The sequence below is a fragment of the Heterodontus francisci genome, chromosome 6 (genome assembly GCF_036365525.1).
Source record: "Heterodontus francisci isolate sHetFra1 chromosome 6, sHetFra1.hap1, whole genome shotgun sequence".
In the NCBI taxonomy this organism is placed as follows: domain Eukaryota; kingdom Metazoa; phylum Chordata; class Chondrichthyes; order Heterodontiformes; family Heterodontidae; genus Heterodontus; species Heterodontus francisci.
Genome location: NC_090376.1, coordinates 95,531,448 through 95,553,517, shown reverse-complemented (window position 1 = coordinate 95,553,517; position 22,070 = coordinate 95,531,448). Strand labels below are relative to the sequence as shown.

The window sequence follows — 22,070 nt, the reverse complement described above, 5'->3', positions numbered from 1 at the left end:
AGCTCGAGGGATAGCACCTCATTTTCCAATTAGGCGATCTACAGCCTTCCAGACTGAAGATTGAGTTCAATAATTTCAGAGCATGGCTGGCCCCTTTTTCACTATTATTTTATTTTATTTTGTTTAATTTTTTTTTTTAACCATGTGCCTGCCTAAAACTGGGTTTTTCATATTTGTACTTTTGGCCAGGGCTGTTTATTATTCTGTCATTAACACTCTCTCCGCACAACTGCTTTGTCTTTCACTACACCATTAGCACACTCTCTTTGCCTTTTCCCCATGACCTCCTTGTTAGTTAATCTCTGCGACACTCTGTCCTATCACACACTTTCCCTTTTGTTCTCTTTCCCCACCCCACCTCCACTTTACTTGCTTAAAACCTATTACATTTCTAACCTTTGCCAGTTCTGACGAAAGGTCACAGATCTGAAATGTTAACTCTGCTTTTCTCGCCACAGATGCTGTCAGACATGCTATTTCCAGCACTTTCTGATCTTATTTTAGATACGTTACTCTCTGTCTCTTCATCTAAGTCATTAATATAGATGATAAATAGCTGAGGCCCCAGCACTGATCCTTGCGGCACTCTGTAATTTACTGCCATTGGTTCTGGGATCGCTTAGCTCTCTCTATTGTATTATTACAACCTCAGTGAGACCGTTGACATTAAAAATACAAACTCGGAACCCCCCGACCAATTTAAAGAATTACATAACAAGATTTCACATTTTAAGACTTTTATTATAACAATGAAACTAAAAGAAATCTCCATAAACTAAATGGTACTTTGTACGTAGCTGATACCCCAAATTACAAAGGAAGGTATTACTTATTAAAATACTTGAAAAGCTCACACTGCACTTATACATTGCACAGTCCTCTTTGATAGCAAAATCTTTGCAGTTAGAAGTCCCAAAATCCTCCCAGTTGCAATGGACTGGATCTCCCAGACCTTTCTCAAAGTTAATATCCTCTTTGCTCACTTCTCAGAGCATTTCTGCTCAGAGCACGTCTGTGAATAAGGCAATTCCTGATAATCCTGTTGGCCCTTTTCCTTCTCCACAAACTTCAACTTTCAAAACATATTTAAGTCTTCACAGCCTTTCACTGTCTCAGGCTTCCGAGAACTGACGTTCCCTTGCTTTCTCTCTCTCTCTCTCTCTCCCTCTCTCTCTTGAGGCTGCCACCACTGGTTTTCTTCCTTTCTTACAGCCTGCATTGAGGCTGCCACCACTAGTCTTCTGTACAGCCTGTCCATCTTCAGAAAATCTGTTAAATTTATCTGGATTCAAACATCAATAGCTTATTGTCCTTTTCCAATATGCAAAGTCCAGAAATCTGGTTTCACGGAGACATGTTGGCCTCCCATTGTTCCCAGGTGTAAACAGCTGCCTGGTATATTTGCATCCTCAGATTTACTGACACCTTGTTTATGATCTGAAAGTCTGGGAGGGTGAAACCCATTGTGCTTCAGGTGTTATACACCTGCAGCCTCTGTTTTCCCAAAAAAAAAAGCCTTTGGTCTGTGTTCCCTGTTGTCATGTGATTTCTGTCTTGTTCTTAGGCAGGGTGAATGTGAGGTGACCTGACTTCTCAGACTCCGTCATAAACTTTTAAAAATCACAGTTTTTAAAACATAATCATATTACAAAGTCCAGCATTCATAACAGCATGCTGCTTCCACTGCTTAGCATGCATTGTTGTCGCTTCACTAGGCAGGCAATTCATTTACGATATGCCTGGTTATGACTCTGGCATATTCTTCCACACACCTGATTCGATCAGGGTGGCTTTCCTGGCTTGATGGTACTGTTAGAATGAGGGATATTCTGGGTCATGAGGTTACAGATAGTGTGGAATGCAATTCTGCTGCTGCTGATGGCCCACTGCACCTCATGGATGCCCATTTTTGAGCTGCTGGATCTGTTCTAAATCTAACCCATTTAGCACAGTGGTCGCACCACATAATACTATGGAGGCAATCATGGTACCACCAAACCTTCTTAGTGATGGACATTGAAGACCCCTACCCAGAGTATATTCTGTGCCCTTGCTACCCTTAATGCTTCTTCCAAATGATATTCAGCATGGAGCAGTACTGATTCATCAATTCAGGGAGGTCAGTCAGTAGTAATCATCAGGGTTATTCCTTGCCCATATTTGGCATGATGTCATGAGTCTTCATGGGGTCCAGAGTTAATGTTGAGTACTCCCAAGGCTACTCCCTCCCAAATCTATGCCACTGTACTGCCCTTTCTGGTGGCTCTGCCCTGCCAAAGGGACAAGACGTACACAAGAATGGTGATGGAGGAATCAGAGATATTGGCTGAAAAGCCTGATTCTCATAAGGATAAAAATGAATTTAAAATGCAGAAAGGCTTTCCTTCTGTGCACCAAATTACTGTATTTACACTGTAATAATGTTTCCTTTAATTCCATGTTATTTATCCTATCGCTTTAAATTCAGGGCCCAAAGTTGTGACACCACAAACACCAGGCCAGACTCCGACAAAAACATCAGGGCAGTCTCCGACAAAAACAACAGAACAGTCTCCGACAAAAACAACAGAACAGTCTCCATCTGAGGAACCATCAACCTGTGATCCAGATGTGTTCGCGGATGCTGCTGTTAAAATAGGCAGACGCTTTGTTTACTTCAAGAATGGGTAAATAAAGTAATTATTAAATCTCCTGTTAGTTTTACAATATTTATACTATACACAGATAAAACTAAAACAAAAAGTTCAGATGGGCCGAGTTTTGGCTAACTACAGAGGACAATCCTACCTACCCTTTCTTTCTGGCAGGATTTCTGAGCAATTTAGGGGCCCAGGCTGCATTTCCATTCCACCAGCAAGAAGCAGATGTCAAGTGGGCACCTCACTGCCAGAGCTTGATTTTGGGAGGGTGGGACATTGGCTGGCTCTCAGGCTGAGCTGGCTAATAATCGGAGCGGAGGGAGGATGAGGGGATGTTCCTGCTACTCTTGGCCCCAACATAAAAGTTAGTCAATCCTCTTCTGATGGAAGGTCACAGATCTGGAACATTAACTCTGTTTCTCTCTCCACAGATACAGCCAGACCTGCTGAGTATTTCCACTATTTTCTCTTTTTATTTCAGATATTTCCTGGGCCATTTTATGAGAAACATAGAAAACAGGAGCAGTAGTAGGCCATTCGGCCCTTCGAGCCTGCTCCGCCATTCATTATGATCATGGCTGATCATCCAACTCAGTAACCTGTTCCCGCTTTTGCCCCATACCCTTTGATCCCTTTAGACCCAAGAGCTGTATCTAACTCCTTCTTGAAAACATACAATGATTTGGCCTCAACTGCTTTCTGTGGTAGTGAATTCCACAAGCTCACCACTCTCTGGGTGAAAAAATTTCTCCTCATCTCAGTCCTGAAAGGTTTACCCCATACCCTTAGACTATGACTCCTGGTTCTGGACTCCCCCACAATGGGGAACATCCTTCCTGCATCTATCCTGTCAAATCCTGTTAGAATTTTATAGGTTTTCTATGAGATCCCCCCTCGCTCTTCTGAACTCCAGCGAATATAATCCTAACCGACTCAATCAGTCCCACCATCCCAGGAATCAGTCCGGTAAATCTTTGCTGCACTCCCTCTATAGCAAGAATATCCTTCCTCAGATAAGGAGACCAAAAGTGAGTGTGTATTTAAAAAGGAAAAGAGTAAGATATTAAGGAAATGGCGAATGAAATGAACAAATATTTTGCTTCTGTCTTTGTTATAGAGGATACAAAAAACATTCCAGTAATAGCTGTAAATCAGGAGGTGGAAGGAAGAGAGGAACTTGGTGAAATTATAATCACCGGGGAAACAGTACTGAGCAAACCGACGGAGCTGTGGACTGAGAAGTTCCTGGGTCCTGATGGGCTTCATCCTCGGGTCTTAAAACAGGTGGCTAATGAGGTGGCAGAAGCGTTGGTGTTAATTTTTCAAAATTTGCCAGAATCTGAAAAGGTTCCATCAGAATGGAAAGTAGCAAATATAACCCTTCTATTTAAGAAGAGGGGGAGACAGAAAATAGGCCAGTTAGCTTGATCAGTCATTAAGGAGGATATAGCTGGGCACTTAGAAAAACTTAAGATAATCGGGAATAGTCAGCATGGTTTTATGAAAGGGAAATCATGCTTTATCAATTTATTGGAGTTCTTTGAAGGAGTAACATGCACTGTGGATAATGGAGAGCCTGTTGATATACTGAACTTGGATTTCTAGTAGGCATTTGATACGATGCCATAAAAATGGTTTTTGCACAAAGTAGGAGCTCATGCTGTAGGGGGTAACATATTAGCATGGATAGAAGATTGGCTGACTGGCAGAAAATGGAGAGTATGCATAAATGGGTCCTTTTCTGATTGGCATGATGTGACGAGTGGAGTCCCACAGTAACTTCAACAATTTATATCAATGACTTAGATGAGGGAAACAATGGCTTTGTAGCTAAATTTGCAGATGACACAAAGTTAGGTAGGAAAGTATGTTGTGAAGAGGACATAAGGAATTTGCAGACCCATATAGATAGGTTGACTGAGTGGGCAAAAATCTGGCAGACGGAATATAATGCAAGAAAATGTGAAGTTGTTCAGTTTGGCAGGAAGAATAAAAAAGCAAGAGTATTATTTAAACAGAGAATGACTGCAGAATTCTGAGGTGCAAACTGATTTAGGTGTTCTAGTGCATCAGTCATAAAAAGTTAGTGTGCAGGTACAGCAAGTCGTAAAGAAAGCTAATGGAATGATAGCCTTTATTATGAGAGGAACTGAAAATAAAAGGAAGGATGTGATGCTTCAGTTATACAGGGCATTGGTGAGACCACATCTTGAATACAGTGTGCAGTTTTGGTCCCCTTATTTAAGGAAGGATGTAAATACGTTGGAGGCAGTTCAGAGGAGGTTTATTAGATTGATACCTGGAATGAGTGGGTTGTCTATTGAGGAAAGGTTGGACAGACTGGGCTTATTTTCACTGGAGTTTAGAAGAGTGAAGGGAGACTTGATTGAAGAATATAAGATCCTGAATGGTCTTGACAAGGTGGATGTGGAAAGGATGTTTCCTCTTGTGGGTGAGTTCAGGACGAGAGGGCACTGTTTTAAAATTAGGGAATGCCTTTTTAGGACAGAGATGAGAAATTTTTTCTCTTAGAGGGTTGTGTGACTTTGAAACTCTCTGCCTCAGAAGGTGTGGAACCTGGATCATTGAATATTGTTTAGGCGGAGGTAGATAGATTCTTGTTAGGCAAGGGAATCAAAGGTTATCGGAGGTAGATGGGTGGGAATGTGGAATTCAAGATGCAAACAGATCAACCATGATCTTATTGAATGGCAGAGCAGACTCAAGGGCCAAATGGCATACTTCTGTTCCTAATTCATATATTCATATGGGTGGCCGCCAGTGGTCTCTGTAAGGATCAGTAGATAGACCACACACTGCTCAGAACAAATGGACAAAGTGTGGATCACTTATCTAGAAATTGCAAACAGGGACCTACGTATACCATAGGTCTCTGATTTGTATCATTAAATGAGGTACCGGCTGAGACTGCTTGTCACCCTTGGGAAGCACCAGGCAGTGGATGGGATCAGAGCGGGAATGGGTTGGGAATTCCAGTAGTCTAACCTCAGGGCCACTACCTCCCCCTTTCCACCGATAAACCTAATAATGGCCATCGGATGTTAATAACATATTTGACCATGGTCTTACATGGTATATAAGTGAAAAGAATACAAGTAACTGCTAGCAATCCAGAAAACATTGCAACATTTTTGCTATGAAGAATCAAATTGCTAAAAATACAGTAACTTGCTATTTGCCAGAAGGGTCCACAACTGATGAAGAGTTTAAACATGTTTTTTTTACCTTTTCCAATGCTTATAGATTTATTGTGTATTTCCAGAATTTTTTTTTCATTCAGATTGCTAGTAATTGAGCTCTTTTTATCTTTAAATATATTTTTTCTGCCACTGAGCTTTCTTTAAATGAGGCTATTGAAAATTGAATCAGATTTTTTATGTGCAATAGAGTCATTTCTGGGGGAAGATTTCTATGTATAGCAACATCAAAGGTGTATTTAAAAATAACAGCCAAGATTTTCAACTTTAGGCGCAATCAGCAATCCGGGCACAAATTGCACCCAATATTGTGACAGTTTTCAGAAGTTTTCTTTTTGCTCAAGTTTCCGCTCATGCTAATTGGTATATCACAGAAAGAAAAATCTTCCATGATCCAATGCAAACAGTCAGCATTTTGGAGACTACTATCTTTTTTTAATGCTTGCATTAAAGTATTCCTTAATACATTTAGGAGTTGAAACCTGGTGCAATTAGCTGAAAATGCATTCCCACACAAAATGAGTATTTTGAATCAAAATGCCTAGCGAGTAATCTGATTCTAACCAACTGTAAATGGAATGTAAAAATTATACAGAACTATTTGCTAGTTACAGTTGTGTACACTGGTAAGTTTCTTAGTAAATTTAAGATTTTTAATATCTAAATGTTTGTCAAATCTGCTTATTCATGTCCTTATGCATAAAACAAGCTTAATTTTAAGAACCTCTTTGAAGTCCCATAAAGAGGGGCAATTAGCAGAAACTCGCACTGTTGATTAATTCAATCTGGAGGCGTGGCCAGTTTTGTGGGCGGGGCTGGCTTCCAGCACAATGTTTTTAAGTTAGTGCAAAATATTACAGAACTTCACTTGTGCTGGATAAAATATGCATTTGAAACTCCTCATTCTTTTGCATTGGTTTGGCCAATTACAGGTGAATTGTACTGAAAAAAACAGCGCAACATCATGGAAACTCCTGACCAAGATGTTTACAACTTTGCTATACATAGCATTAACAGTAATTTTTCCCCCATTAAGATAAATGAAAGCATATTGAGGTCATTTCTGATTACGTTTTGACGGCAGTTGAGCTTTCCAGGCATCAACACATCTTCTTCTTCTTTGGCCTCCTTATCTCGAGAGACAATGGATAAGCGCCTGGAGGTGGTCAGTGGTTTGTGAAGCAGCGCCTGGAGTGGCTATAAAGGCCCATTCTAGAGTGACAGGCTCTTCCACAGGTGCTGCAGAGAAATTTGTTTGTCGGGGCTGTTACACAGTTGGCTCTCCCCTTTCGCCTCTGTCTTTTTTCCTGCCAACTACTAAGTCTCTTCGACTCGCCACACTTCAGCCCCGTCTTTATGGCTGCCCGCCAGCTCTGGCGAACGCTGGCAACTGACTCCCACGACTTGTGATCAATGTCACAGGATTTCATGTCGCGTTTGCAGACGTCTTTAAAGCGGAGACATGGACGGCCGGTGGGTCTGATACCAGTGGCGAGCTCGCTGTACAATGTGTCTTTGGGGATCCTGCCATCTTCCATGCGGCTCACATGGCCACGCCATCTCAAGCACCGCTGACTCAGTAGTGTGTATAAGCTGGGGATGTTGGCCGCCTCGTTACTGGTGATAGTTGAGCCTAGGTAGGTGAACTCTTGAACCACTTCCAGAGCGTGGTCACCAATATTGATGGATGGAGCATTTCTGACATCCTGCCCCATGATGTTCGTTTTCTTGAGGCTGGTGGTTAGGCCAAATTCATTGCAGGCAGCCGCAAACCTGTCGATGAGACTCTGCAGGCACTCTTCAGTGTGAGATGTTAAAGCAGCATCGTCAGCAAAGAGGAGTTCCCTGATGAGGACTTTCTGTACTTTGGACTTCGCTCTTAGACGGGCAAGGTTGAACAACCTGCCCCCTGATCTTGTGTGGAGGAAAATTCCTTCTTCAGAGGACTTGAACGCATGTGAAAGCAGCAGGGAGAAGAAAATCCCAAAAAGTGTGGGTGCGAGAACACAGCCCTGTTTCACGCCACTCAGGATAGGAAAGGAAAGGGTTTTGACGGCAGTTGAGCTTTCCAGGCATCAGCACATAGGTAGAAAATTATCTCATCAAACCAGGATAACCACTGATGCAATTTTCTTTATTGTTGTATAGGTCCTATAAGAACGCAAGGTCTTCAGAGGTAATTCCAGTTGAAGACACATGGCCAAGTCTTGGGTCCAATATTGATGCTGCCTTTGACTTCTCCTGGAGACGGACAAGAGCTATTTTCTTTTTTACAGGTTACACATTTCCTATTTATTTTTTAGTAATAAATCTATTACCATGTTAGTAATAGTCTATTGTCTCTGATGCATGATGCTCATAGGAACATAGGAAAATAGGAACAGGAGTAGGCCATTCAACCCGTTGAGCCGGCCCCGCCATTCAATATGATCATGGCTGATCATCCACTTCAATGCCTTTTTCTCACACTATCCCCATATCCCCTTATATCATTTGTATTTAGAAATCTGTCAATCTCTGCTTTAACATACTCAATGACTGAGCTTCCACAGCCCTCTGAGGTAGAGAATTCCAAAGATTCACAACCCTCTGAGTAAAGAGATTTCTCCTCGACTCGGTCCTAAGTGGCTTCCCCCTTATTTTGAAATTGTGCCCCCTGGTTCCAGATTCCCCAACCTGGGGAAATATCTTACCTGCATCTACCCTGTCCATCCCTTTCAGTATTTTGTAGGTTTCAATGAGATCACCTCTCATTCTTCAACACTCTGGAGAATACAGGCCCAGTTTCTCCAATCGCTCTTAATAGGACGGTCCCGCCATCCCGGGAACAAGTCTGGTGAATCTTCGTTGCACTCCCTCTATGGCAATAATATCCTTCCTATGGTAAGGGGACCAAAACTGCACACAGTACTCCAAATGCGGTCTAACCAAGGTTCCATACAACTGAAGCAAGACTTCACTACTCCTGTACTCAAATCCTCTTGTGATAAAGGCTAACATACCATTAGCCTTCCTAATTGCTTGCTGCACCTGCATGTTAGCTTTTAATGACTTATTGACGAGGACACCCAGGTTCCTTTGTACATCTACACTTTCTAATCTCTTACCATTTAAGCAATACTCTGCACATCTATTCCTCCTACCAAAGTAAATAACGTCACATTTTTCCACATTATATTCCATCTGCCACGTTCTTGCCCACTCACTAAGTCTGTCCAAATCCCCTTGAAGCCGTTTTGCATCTTCCTGACAACACACATTTCCACCTAGTTTTGTGTCATCCACGAACTTGGAAATACTACATTTGGTCGCCACATCCAAATCATTAATATATATTGTGAACAGCTGGGGCCCAAGCCCTGATCCCTGCGGTACCCCACTAGTCACAGCCTGCCAATGCGAGAATGACCCATTTATTCCTACTCTCTGCTTTCTGCCTGTTAACCAGTACGTAATATTACCTCCTATCCCATGTGCTTTAATTTTGCTAACCAATCTCCTGTGGGGGACTTTATCAAAAGCCTTCTGAAAATCTAAGTATACCATGTCCACTGACTCACCTTTATCAATTCTGTTAGTAACATCCTCAAAAAAACTCCAACAGGTTTGCCAAACATGATTTCTCATTCATAAATCCATGTTGACTATGCCCAATCAGATCATTATTATCCAAGTGTCCATTTATACACTTCTTTAGAATAGACTCTACCATTTTCCCAATGACTGATGTAAGGGTAACAGGTCTGCAGTTCCCTGTTTTCTCTATCCCTCCCTTCTTAAATAGTGGGGTGACATTTGCGACTTTCCAATCTGCAGGAACCACTCCAGAATCTACAGAATTTTGGAAGATGATCACCAATGCATCCACTATCTCCACAGCTACCTTTTTCAACACTCAGGGATGTAGAATATCAGGTCCTGGAGACTTATCAACCTTCAGTCCCATTAATTTCTCCAATACAACCTTCTTACTAATACTAATTTCCTTCAATTCCTCATTCCCCCTAATCCCTTGGATCTCTAATTCTGGGAGATTTCTTGTATCTTCCTCAGTGAAGACAGACACAAAGTAATCATTTAGCTTCTCTGCCATTTCTCTATTCCCCATTATAAATTCTCCTGACTCTGCCTGTAATGAACCCAAATTTGCCTTAGCCAAACCTTTCCTTTTTACGTACCTGTAGAAGCTTTTACAGTCCGTTTTTATATTTTTTGCTGGTTTACATTCATATTCTATTCTCCCTTTCTTTATTAGTTTCTTTGTTCTCCTTTGCTGTATTCTAAAATCCTCCCAATCCTCAGGTTTACTACTATTTCTGGCAACTTTATAGGCCTTTTCTTTTAATCTTATACAATCCTTAACTTCCTTTGTTCTCCACAGTTGACTGCCTTTAATTTTGGGATTTTTGTGCCTTGAAGGAATGTATGGTTGCTGTAAACTATGTAATATTTCATACACCAACTACAGTTGATTGCATTTTTGTACAGAATTTTTTCTTGAATCAAGCATAACGCATGGGTCAAACCTCACTGGAATATACGTTCTTTCGACTTTTGCCTTCACCATTTAGCTCAAATATAATTTTCATTATAATTTGCTGGAAGTGACAGCTGATAATGGCATGGTGAGGGTATCTGGAACATTAGTGACATTTACAATGTCTAACATCATTAAGAAAAATTAACTCCAAGCAGAAATGAGACTCAACAGTTTAAATTGTTCCCTTTCTGGGCTGGAGAGATTGATTGGCACAGCATTAACAAGTACAATATTATTATAAATGTACTTAGGCTGTTATTTATGAGCCCTAATTTTTTGCAGTGAGTTTAATGGTCAATTAATCTGCAAATCCAACAAGCACTTAAAAATAACAGGGAGTCTAAGAGGGAGGTGCCATTTGTGCGAAGCAAATTGCCAAGTGGTTTGAACTGACCAAGTTCTGGAGATTCACAACTCACAGTGGATCTTTTAATCCCCTTGCTGGCAGATTTGTGCATTAATAAAACTGTGTATTTTGAACTCATCTTTATTACTCCAGGAGAATTTGGCTACTTGTGTTTACTCTTAGTTCAAAGTTGTTTAGTTGAAATTGTCTGATAATTCACATTTTAAACATTAAATTCCCACTTTGCTATATTAGCTGCATTAATTCAAATTGTTGGATAATTCAACTGTTTAGTACACAGAATTACTTTGTATTATCAAGACGTGACTGCAGTCTATATCATATGCCAGATTTGCATCTCTGATAGAAATTGTGGCACAAAGACAATATGGAAAATGTTGAGCAATTCTGTTGAGAATGTAATTCAAATGCCACCATTTGATTCTCCTGTACAGCAGGTCAACGGAGAACATGCAGTTTACATACTTTTAAGATGTATCTTTAAGGCGTTTAAACAAAGTTAAGGATCTTGTGAAATAAAAGTATTCTATCAATATAGAAACATAAGAACTTCTAGGTGAAAAAGATGACAGTCCATCTGGTTTGCTTTCTGCCATCCTGGTAGTGACATGACACAATGATAATGGAGTGGTTGACTAGTCATCGCAATCATTTTCCATCAATTAGCCTGAAACAAACCCTGAAATGACATGAAGAAAACCATAGCTATGGAGAGCTTTGGAAACCATGTGGGAAAGATTGGATATCGGGTGAGGGGTTTACAATGTGCAATTAACCCACGCTTGGTCCTGTTGAAGCGGACAGCTGGCAAAATTCACACTGCCTGCGCATCTAAATGATTTCAGAGTGCAACCCAGTGTGAAAGGCGTGGCTGAATGTCTGTACACTCAGCAGGGGGTCCAGGTGTGTGTGTGGCTGGCATGATGTACAGTTAGCCAGGACATCTTAAAGGAAAACAGCCCCTTTTAAAGGTCCTCAAGGCACACCCTGAGAAGGTATGGGAGCAGATGGCCAGGAACATTAATTCTCAGAGTCTGGTTCCAAGAACCAGGCTGCGGCACTGGAAAAAACTCAATGACCTCACACAAGTGGTCAAGGTCAGTGAATGCATCTTTAGAGGACATCTCCCACTCACTGCACCACCAATCTCTCACACTGCTCAATGGACCACAGCCACATCACTTACCCATCAGCAATCAGGACTTATGCCTAACATTCAGATACTCCACCTTGGGTGGCACAGTGGCGCAATGGTTAGCACTGCAGCCTCACAGCTCCAGGGACCCAGGTTCGATTCTGGGTACTGCCTGTGCAGAGTTTGCAAGTTCTCCCTGTGACTGCGTGTGTTTTCGTCAGGTGCTCTGGTTTCCTCCCACAGCCAAAGACTTGCAGGCGATAGGTAAATTGGCTTTGTGTGTACTGGAGAACTCTGTCGTGCAGCCCAGGCAGTGAAACCGTTGTTTCAGAATGTGGATGGTTTGTTTTATTATATTCCTGCTTGCTGCATGGCTGTCAATGGAGGTGCGCTGCCCTCACACAGTCATGTGGCAGAGGCGGGAGTCATCAGCCATGGTCATGGTCGCACACCAACTGGCTGTTAATAGATCGGTTGCTTTTGTGGTTATAGAACATCCCCCCATTAACTTGTTGGGCCCACAGTGCCACATGCTTGACGTTGTTTGCACCCTGAACCATTTGGAATCCCGCCAGCTTGGCAAATCCACATTCTGTCTCCTCCTGCTTCTCTCTGGTCAATGAGAAGATGATGAAGTCCCCTTTCCTTCTATACAGGGCCTTTGTCACCTCCCTGATTCAGTGATGGATGGTGAACTCTGAGATGTTGCTGATGTCATTGCTCCCGACTGGAACAATCAACTGGTGTAGAAATTTAGGGAGATGATGATCTTGAAGGTCACTGGCAGTGCTGCACTCACCCTGCTGCAGGTCAGATTGCAGGAGGTGGCACAGTTCAGGCACCACCACCTTGGTGAAACACAGGTGACTCACATACTACCCCTAGCTGAGGTGGAAGCAGATGAAATGCTCCCTAAAGACCCTTGATGGGTATGGCCTTCTACTGAGAGCCCTTCTCCTCTCTCCCTGCTGCCTGTGTTCCATTTCCAATTCATGCTACAGCCCAAGAGATGCTACAACTATAGCCCCTATTACTGAAGCGGACTTTCATCTGACAGGCTTTCAAACTCCTCTGAGCACCTTGTCAAGATCCAGCACCATTCCCTTGTGAATCCAAAAAGTTTGCAAATCTGCTCCAGTAACACAGAGCACAATACATTTGCTCACTCTGCACCAGAAAAAGGAACTTAAAAGGAGCTCACTGCCTTTGTGCAGACGCTGACACCATTTTTAAAGGGCTTTGAGCCCTACGTTTCAATTTAAATCTTTAACAAAATAGTGATTTTTAAAAATTTAATAAATTGATCTTGACCCTCTCCCACCCCCAAATAACCATAGAATTAATTACCTGCCCTCACCCCCAAAACACTTACCTTGTGCACCTGACCTTCCCCCACTAAAGTTCATAAATTTTAAACGTTACCCCTTTCCACCATGCCCTACACCACTCCCGCCGCCCCCCCCCAATGAAAAACTTAGCTGCTGCCCCCTCCCCACTCGTGTTCCACCTCAGATCCCCAGACGGGGATCTGAAGGTGCGGGAGTGCTGGCCACCAGCACCAATATCGCACCGCAACAGACTGTGGGAGCAAGAGGGTAAATTATTCATTCATTTAAATTAATTTACATATTTAAATTTGGCTCCCATTGCTGAGCAGCGGGAGGGCAGCCATGAGGCTTCACCATCACTGGCAATATTGGGCTGTACCTTCCTGGCGTAGAGGCCTGCGGTGGGCCTCTGCCGGAGGCATTTTCCGGCCCCCCCCATCACAACCCCCAACATCAGGGGGTCTGCAAAATTCAGCCCCATGTCTCAAATTACTCAGGCACTGTGTCCCAAAATGTTATTTTCTGAAAGTAATCTGATTAATTTGCATTTGAATGAATCAATACTAATTGCCTCCATCATCTCCCCAGGAAGTCTGTTCCATAGATTGTGCAGATCGGTATGTGAGCAAGCAGCCAATCAGTGATGCAGACATAATCAAGTGCAAAGATTGGCAAATAATCATCTCCATATAAATATGCAGTGGTACAGATCGACCCGATGATTTATTCTCCTGCCGTCATCATCTTCCCCTCACCACTCTTCGCTATATTTTTCTTCACATTTTCCTTTTCCTCTCTGTTTCATCTCAATCTCTTTTCACTCTGCCGTTCAGTATCTCAGCACTTCCACAATACTGAAGTTTCAGTGGGGCTTCGTACTGTGGATCAGTGTTTTCACCACATGGATGTTGATGGATGCACAGCATCTTGAGTTAATCCCTGGAATAAACTTCCTAAATTGGATGCAATGATTTACAGCACCATTGAAACAAAATAGGCACCGTTTTTGGGAAATAATAATGAACTAATTGACATGAAATTGAGTGTGGGATCAGTTGAGATGACATTTTATGTATTAATAAGTAGCTTTGTAAACCAGTAGAAAATATACAACAGGCTGGATTCTGCATGTGCATCATGCTGCTGGTGTAATGCATAGAAACAAAACAAATGGTGTAGAAAATAGCCTTTCGACCTTAGTACTTGAACATTATCATAGTCTTCCTTCCAGTAATAATTTTCAAGTTATTAAAGGATGCTCTTCCTCATAGTTGGTCATTATATGGGTTATACCAAATATTGTTAACACAACAGCAGTCTATGTTTGTGTGGCAGCATTGAAGGCCAAGCAATTGGAGCGTATGAGTATCAACAATTATATATAACATTGTAAGGTCTGTTGTGATATAAAACTGGGTGATAGGACCGGCCAATCATTTTGTGCTTATGTTTAAAATAAAATGCTGTTCACCTTGCAGGACCTCAATACTGGCGTTTCAGTGGAACTGTTCTGAGCTCAGGGTATCCAAGGCCCATCTCTGACTTAGGTTTTCCAAGCGATGTTACCCAAATAGATGCCGCAATGCAAGCCAGACGCAGTTGGATACTGTTCTTTGTGGGAGATCAATTCTGGAGGTATGTGCTTTCATAACCTTTCCTATCTTTAACCCATTTTCTGATGCTTTTTTTGTTGTGTGTTTCCCTGGAGATCTTACCATACTATACCATGTACTTTCTTATTTAGTTACGATGTACGTAGAAATCAAATGAGCCGTAGAAGCCCACACTTAATAAGAGACTTCTTTAAAGAAATCTCGAATGTGGACGCAGCTTTTCAGTATCGTGGTAAGTGTGCATTTGGCGGAGAAAGGTAACTTATAGTTTAATAACAGCAGTAGAATAAAAATAACAATATGTAAGATGTAAGTAAGATTCACCAGTGAGATTTAAAAGGATTACTTTTTTAATTCAGAAGCTCTTAATTGAATGGATCTCTCTACATTAAGAATATAACGACAGTTGTTTTGTGGGGGAAAACCCATTTCTATTAGAACATAGAATACAGAATCTGGCATAGAGGGCAAACTAAATATTTATCACTGGAAAATGAAGAATATCACAAATCAGGGGATCCTACAACCATTTAGGGATGGGCAATAAATGCTGGCCTAGCCAGCGATGCCCACATCCAATGAACAAATTTTTTTTTTTCTCCATTCCGTGCTCCGATAAAACAAGGCTCCATTCCAGCAGCAGAGCCTCACAAAATTGGCCCCATCAAGTCACCTTATAAGGACATCATTTTCTCTCTTGTCATATACTTTTCAGAATCCTGGACTCTATCTGCTACATATGTATAACATAAAAATTGTACATTTAGCGTGGCTTTCCTATTATGTGACAATTCAAGAGTCTCATTCACATTTTTGTGTCGCACTTCAAAGATGTATAAAGGAACAAAGGGACTCTTCAAAAATACAAATTACCTGCGAGAGAGGAGATAATTTTAACCTCACCCATAAAGTAAGCAACTGATAAGAACGGTTTCATTTCGGTTTTACCTCCCATCCGATTTTACTCTCCATTTGACTTTAATGGAGTGTGAAGCTATGGCCGCTTCTCCTGCTTGTTTCCCGCCAGGCAGCATAGGTTAAAACTCCCCCCAGAATCTCGTAATAAATGAAAACACTCACTGATGACTTTAGAGAAACTAGATTTTACAGGCTTAGGAAAAGCACATCTATCTATTAGAAAATGGATAATACATAATGTTTCACAAAGTCTAATGTTCTTGTCCTGATTAAATTCTATTTTTTTTCCCACTTACTGTGAGCTGGGAGATTGGCTAGTATAGTAAGTAAAAGTGTTGCACTGGCACACATTTTGTTTATCACATTATTACAACACCTGCTGTCTTGTACTTCAAAGCATCAGTTCTATAAATCCAAATTATTTGGAGCTTCAATTCAATGGGTTTAGAACATAGACTGAACACTTCTGCTTCAAACTACCATTTATATTTTCTGTGTTTAACAGCAAAGTATAGAATTTAATTGTCTGTAATTTGCATACATACAAGAGTGATTAATAGGTGGCAACAACAGAAACCCGCAGGATTCTCTATCTATCTATCTGCATGTTAATAAAGATTGGAGATTCAGAGCTCTAGAACTATAACTGGTATCTGGGTAAGGCCATCGGATAGATCTTCACTTTTGTTTCCTGTTGCTCACTAAGTGCAGAAGTCATAATTTGGACTCAGTGGGCTGAATTTAACAAGGCCCCTGACATTGGGGGTCATGGTGGGGGGGGCCTGGAAAATACTTCCGGGAGAGGCCCGCTACAGGCCTTGACGCCAGGAAGCCCCCTGACATATTCCACTGCCGGCAGCGAGGCCTCTTGGCGGCCTCCCTGCCGCACAGCAACAGAGACGTGATTAAGATATGTTAATGAAATTTAAATGAAAGACTAATGACTTACATTCTAGCGAAGGCTGCCCCGTGCTGATATTCCAGCCGGTTGCTGAAACTCCCGCACCTTTGGATCTCCGAACGGAGAAATGAGGCGGACCACTACGGCGAGGGGGGAGGAGTGAAATTTTCAGGGGGGTGGGGGGGAGTGGGGAAAACTCTTCCAATTGGTGGGGGGTGACGGTGGGAAGTGGTTGAGGGTTAAAGTTAATAAAGTTCAGGGGGGAAAGGTCGGGATCTGATAAAAGGTTTTTTTGGGGTGCAAGGGCAATTAATGAATCGATTAGTCCTTGGGAGTGTGAGAAAGGGGAGGGAAATGTTAGTAAATATGTAACTTTATTTTTGAACGTCTTTGCCTCTAAAAATTTAAATGTTACTGAAGGGCTTGAAGTCCTTAAAAAATGGCACTGGCGCCATTGCCAGGGCTAGAGTGGCTGCCCCTCTAGTCATCGGGGGCCACTCCATTTAAATGAGCCGCCACGCGAAATATTGCATGTGCTGCATCTTTTTTCAAGCTCGCCGCCATTCTAGCTGATAAAATTCAGCCTAGTATTAAATATTTGTGTTGTAGTGAAACTCCTTGAAACAAAAACTATCAAAATAGTGACAGCATGTGGTTCACTGCTTTAGTTTTATCTCTTACTGATAGTATCTCTTTGACTAAAGTGAAAGGCTAAAGTTAATAGCGCTGATTTGTTTTTAGTTATCTGTACATTGATGCATGTTCTGCATGCACGTATTTGTGTTTATATGTAAGCCCCAAAATGGTGATCTTCCAGTCCTATCATGCCCAATTTGCATTGTTCCAAATTCTCTGACTAATTTGGGAGCAAGTGAATTAGTTGAACATAACATCTGTAAAAGGGCAATTTTGACAGTATAGCATTCTCTGATGGGGGCACTGCAGCTCAAGTCTTGGAGTGGAGCATGGACTCATGGATTCAGAAATGGGGGTGCTACCTCTGAGCTGTGACTCTCACTTGCTCACAAAGACTTTTAGGAATTTTTGTGCAAATTATTTTATTTTCCTTTCAGCAAGTTAGTAGCAGAACAGAGTAATCTGTACGGTGAGAGAAAAAAATCTCTGGGCTGGATTTTGCGTTGGGCAGACAGGAGCTCACCAGCGACATAAAAGTCGATGGCGAACCCGCTTCTGCCTAGCCTGGGGATCCATCCCGCACTTTACAGGTCTCCGGGTTTAATTGTGCCACCCCCAAGCCATTATCCGGCTCGCTGGGGTGGTGTAAAATTCCAGCCTCTATCTCTCTACCTTAATTACACATATTACACAGTTACAACATTATCTGTCGAACTTTTAAATTCAAGATATGATTCAAAAAATCTACAGGCTCAATCTGGCCCTTAATCTGGGATTGCACTCATTGATGCTCTCCAGCATTGGCCTTGCTGAATTTTGTAGCGTCACTGGAAAAGCTACACATTTAACTTGGGGCAAGCTGACATCCTGTAGGAGCATCTCCAGTGCCCACCTGCCCCATCCTGTCAGGAAATCTGATGCCTGCCCATAATTCCTGTGTAAGGAAACCAATCCAGAATTTTAAAACAAGTTACTTTGTCTTTCGGGGTTTAAGCTGCTTCACTGGCCTGACAGTAACAGTGGCACCCACTTACACCATTCTGTTGACCAATATATCTCATCTCTCTTAGCATATCAGTTTCAATCCTTACATCAATCAATTCTGGGTTAGAATGCAGAAACTCCCAACATAAGGAGTCCTTGCCCCATATTCTGGATCTGCCCTCTTGTAGAAAGCAGGCAGAGGTTCTCCCCATTATACAGCCAACTGTAAATTCCCAGAGTCAGCGGGAACCTGGCACCTGTCGGCTTCTAAGATATTCTGCTGGAGTCCTGCCAGAGTTACAACATTAATTTGATGGAATTCACAAAGAAATATAATTCCTATGCTTTCAGCAAGTAATAAATAATCTTGTTTTTAATTGACAGGATATTATTTCCTCATAAGCGGACCAATTATGTACAAATACAGGAAAACTAATTTAATACAACTTTACGAACCAAAGGCGTGGATGGATTGTGACTAAATAAATGCGCTTTGCCACCACACTGCAGTGTATTCCAATTCATGACACATTACTTGGAGATGGTGGATATGTTATCTTAGTTATAAGACAAAATTAGCTGTTCAATGATGCTTAACCATTAACTTGCATTTTACTTTGAAATTGATCAATCAGTTGATTCAATTGCTCAATCTATTGCATAATTTGTAGTACTATAACATTAATAGGACATTTAAGCTCTAAAAATAACTTTCAACATATATTGGACTATGAATATACATTGTTGTGCAGGAAATGTTTCCATATCATTGCTTACATAGATTGAAAACAGATTTGAATACTCATGGTATTTTGGGCAAAATATTTCTTTCTAGCAATCTATAAATTCAATGCATGTCACAAATCATGATTTCTATATATCCTATTCAAAATAAAGAACAAGTGAATAGAAAATGTTGTTGTCATTGTTCTGTGTATTAACACGCCATTCGCAATTCGATAAAGGCCAATTGAAGGCCAATTAAAGTATTTGGAGATCCAACTGACTGCATTTTTCATGCCATGCAGCATTTTACAGAACATGCATGAGCTATATTGGGGGCGTGGGGGGAGTCGGAGCCTCGGCAGCTTTAAATGAGCAGTAAATGGGCGGCAGATGAAAAGACCTGAAAGAGTCGGGTTGGTGAAGTTGAAGCTTCAAATTAAGGGGGAATGAAAGTTGAAGGGCAGAAATTGTTGGCTCACTTAGGCCCATTAGATTAAGTGGTCTTCCTCGCAAGGCCATTTTGAAAGAGTTTTTTAAAAGGGGTTGGAATTGCACATCCTCTCAGCAGTCACTGGAAAAATGCCCCCATTATATATTCAGCATGCAGGTGCCGTGGGCATCATCCTTTCCAGAGGAGGTTCCTCCAGAAAGGAGGAGATCTGGAGAAGGAGGGAGAGGCGGGCAGGCAGCCAAGCACAACAGCGACCTGCTGTCCACCTGCAGGTGCAGCCTGGGTAATGGGAAAGTGGCAAAAGGCCACAGAGTGGGCCAAGCACAAAGACCTGCGAGGAGAGGAGGCTACCCAGTAATCAGTGTGTATTGACAGCGGTCATCCTTCATCCAGATATCAGAATGACAACTGTCCTGAGAAATTGTGACAGCTCTGTATGACATGATGGCAGCTGTGGTCAGCTCTAATTGTGTGAGTGGCCATCAGTTGCCGGTGGCTCTCAAGGTCACAGTCATCCTGAATTTCTATGCATCAGGCTCATTCCAGGCTGCCACTGGAGACATGTGCGGCTTTTTGCAATCAGCCGCACATCACTGCATTGAGGTTGTGACCAATGCCCTCTTCAGGAGGGCCAGGCGATACATCAACGTTCCAACTGATGTGACAGTCAGGCCAAGAGAGGCAGAGGTTTCGGCACTATGGCTGGATTCCCCTTGGTCCAAGGAATCAGTGACTGCATGCATGTGGCCAGCCAAGGGCCTTCATCAAACAGAAGGGATTTCATTCCCTCAACATTTAACTCGTCTATGATTACCGCCAGCGGATATTACAGGTGTGTGCTCATTATGCTGGGAGCAGTCGTGATGCTTACATTCTCAAGATGAGATGTAGGTGCCTGGACCACATGAGTGGTACCCTTCAGTGTCCAGCAGCAAAGGCCTCCGGATTTTGGTTGTCTGCTGTGCCTTGCACAACCTGGCACTGCAGAGGGGGAGGCCCTGGCTGCTGAAGACATGGTAGCATACAACAAATCCTCAGATGAGGAGGGTGAGGAGAGGGCCAAAGAAGAGCCACAGCATCCTGACCAGTCTGCAGGACCACTTGGCGGGTCTCAAGATTTAGGTGCCAGGGAGGCTGAAAATCTTTTATACTAAGGCATTTCTCCTGAACTGCAGAATGTCAGCCATCTAGTCCACCAAAGATCACATTGCAGGCTCACTGCTGCCACTCACATCTGCTGGAAGCCCAGGATCACTCAGCCAGTGAACAGCATTTCATCTAGTCCATCTGACCAGCACACACGCATGGCCAACCCCAACCAGCCCCTGAGTCACCACCTCACACACATGCATATCGTCATGGCTACATTGAGAGTCATCAACAAAAAGTGACATTTAATAAAGGCTTCCTATACCACACAACAGGCCACAAAAATTGAACTAATGCCCATGAAGCCCAAGTGCAGTTACAGTGATTTCTTAAATCCTTTTCAAGTGCTCCTACGTGGTGCCGTCTTCTGGTTGCCTGAGGCTGGGTTGAGGGGCTCCTGAACACTTACAGGGGCCTCCTCTGTTGTCCTGGCAAATTGAGGTGCTGATGTCACTGGCAGAGAGTCCACACCAGGAGTGCCCTGGGAGGAGTCCCCAGATGGAGACTGCTGTTGCTCCTTCACTATTGTAAGCACAATTGTACCTCTGCGCTGACCTTAGAAAGACGAGAAACTAGTAGAGACTGCAGACGCCTTGTCCTCTCTCGTCTTGCTACTGATCCCTCGCACTCAGCGACAAGGCGATGGCGTGCAGTTCGGCCTGCATCTCTGGAATCCACTGACTGACATGCTGGATGTGGCTTTCCAGGAGAGTCGCCAATCTCTTGATGGAGGAGGCCACTCACACAGATGAGAGGGAAAAGGCAGCACTTGCGGCCTTGATGAACCTCTGGGCATTCATACCCCATGGAATCTCCGCCAAATCCTTCACGCACCTCACGCTGCAATTCCAGCATCTGCCAACTTATGGATGAGTCCAGAGGCGCGTCAGCAGCCTGGTCTCCCACGGACATCTGAGTGTCAAAGACCTTGGCTGTCACAGCCTCCGACAGCTGGTCCAACACTTCTTCGATGCCGCTCACAGGTTCTGGCCTTGAATCTCTCTACCTGTGCATTGGCCCACCGAGGTGACAGTATCTGAGCTGGTGGAGGGTGCAGGGCAAGGATGTGATGTTGTACCCTCTGAGGTACCCTCCCCCTCCTCCTTCTCAGAGGTGAACTGATGTCCCCCAGAGATGTCGTCTGTGAAAGAAACAGAAAGATCAGGCCCACGCAACACTCCAGACACGGAGTTAGATGCAGCTCGGCGACACGTCTGTAACTTGGAACACACGACCATCCCTCATGCTCACCTGTTGCTACCCCCATATCTATTACTTGAGGAACTCACCCTCCTCAATCGGTGCTCCGGTCTCACCATCTGCAATGGATCAGCCTTCCTGGTCGGCAGCCATCTGCAGTTCCTCTTCCTCCATTGGATTCAAGATGGCCATTGGGGATGATGCCCCAGTGCGTGCCCTTTTTTGACATTCAAGGCCCTCTTCTCCTGTGGAGAATCGCTTCAGT

General features: G+C 42.9%; 1 protein-coding gene across 1 annotated transcript in view; it reads left to right on the top strand.

Moving 5' to 3' along the window:
- The window catches only part of LOC137371591 (matrix metalloproteinase-20-like), a 49,849-nt gene extending 31,088 nt beyond the window's left edge, over positions 1-18,761 (top strand). Inside the window, exons 7-11 of the mRNA XM_068034426.1 lie at positions 2,468-2,666; positions 8,006-8,133; positions 14,706-14,862; positions 14,972-15,072; positions 18,664-18,761. Of these exons, the coding sequence (XP_067890527.1) occupies positions 2,468-2,666; positions 8,006-8,133; positions 14,706-14,862; positions 14,972-15,072; positions 18,664-18,761 (683 nt within the window). The remainder of the gene's footprint in view (positions 1-2,467; positions 2,667-8,005; positions 8,134-14,705; positions 14,863-14,971; positions 15,073-18,663) is intronic.
- Positions 18,762-22,070: the final 3,309 nt, after the last annotated feature.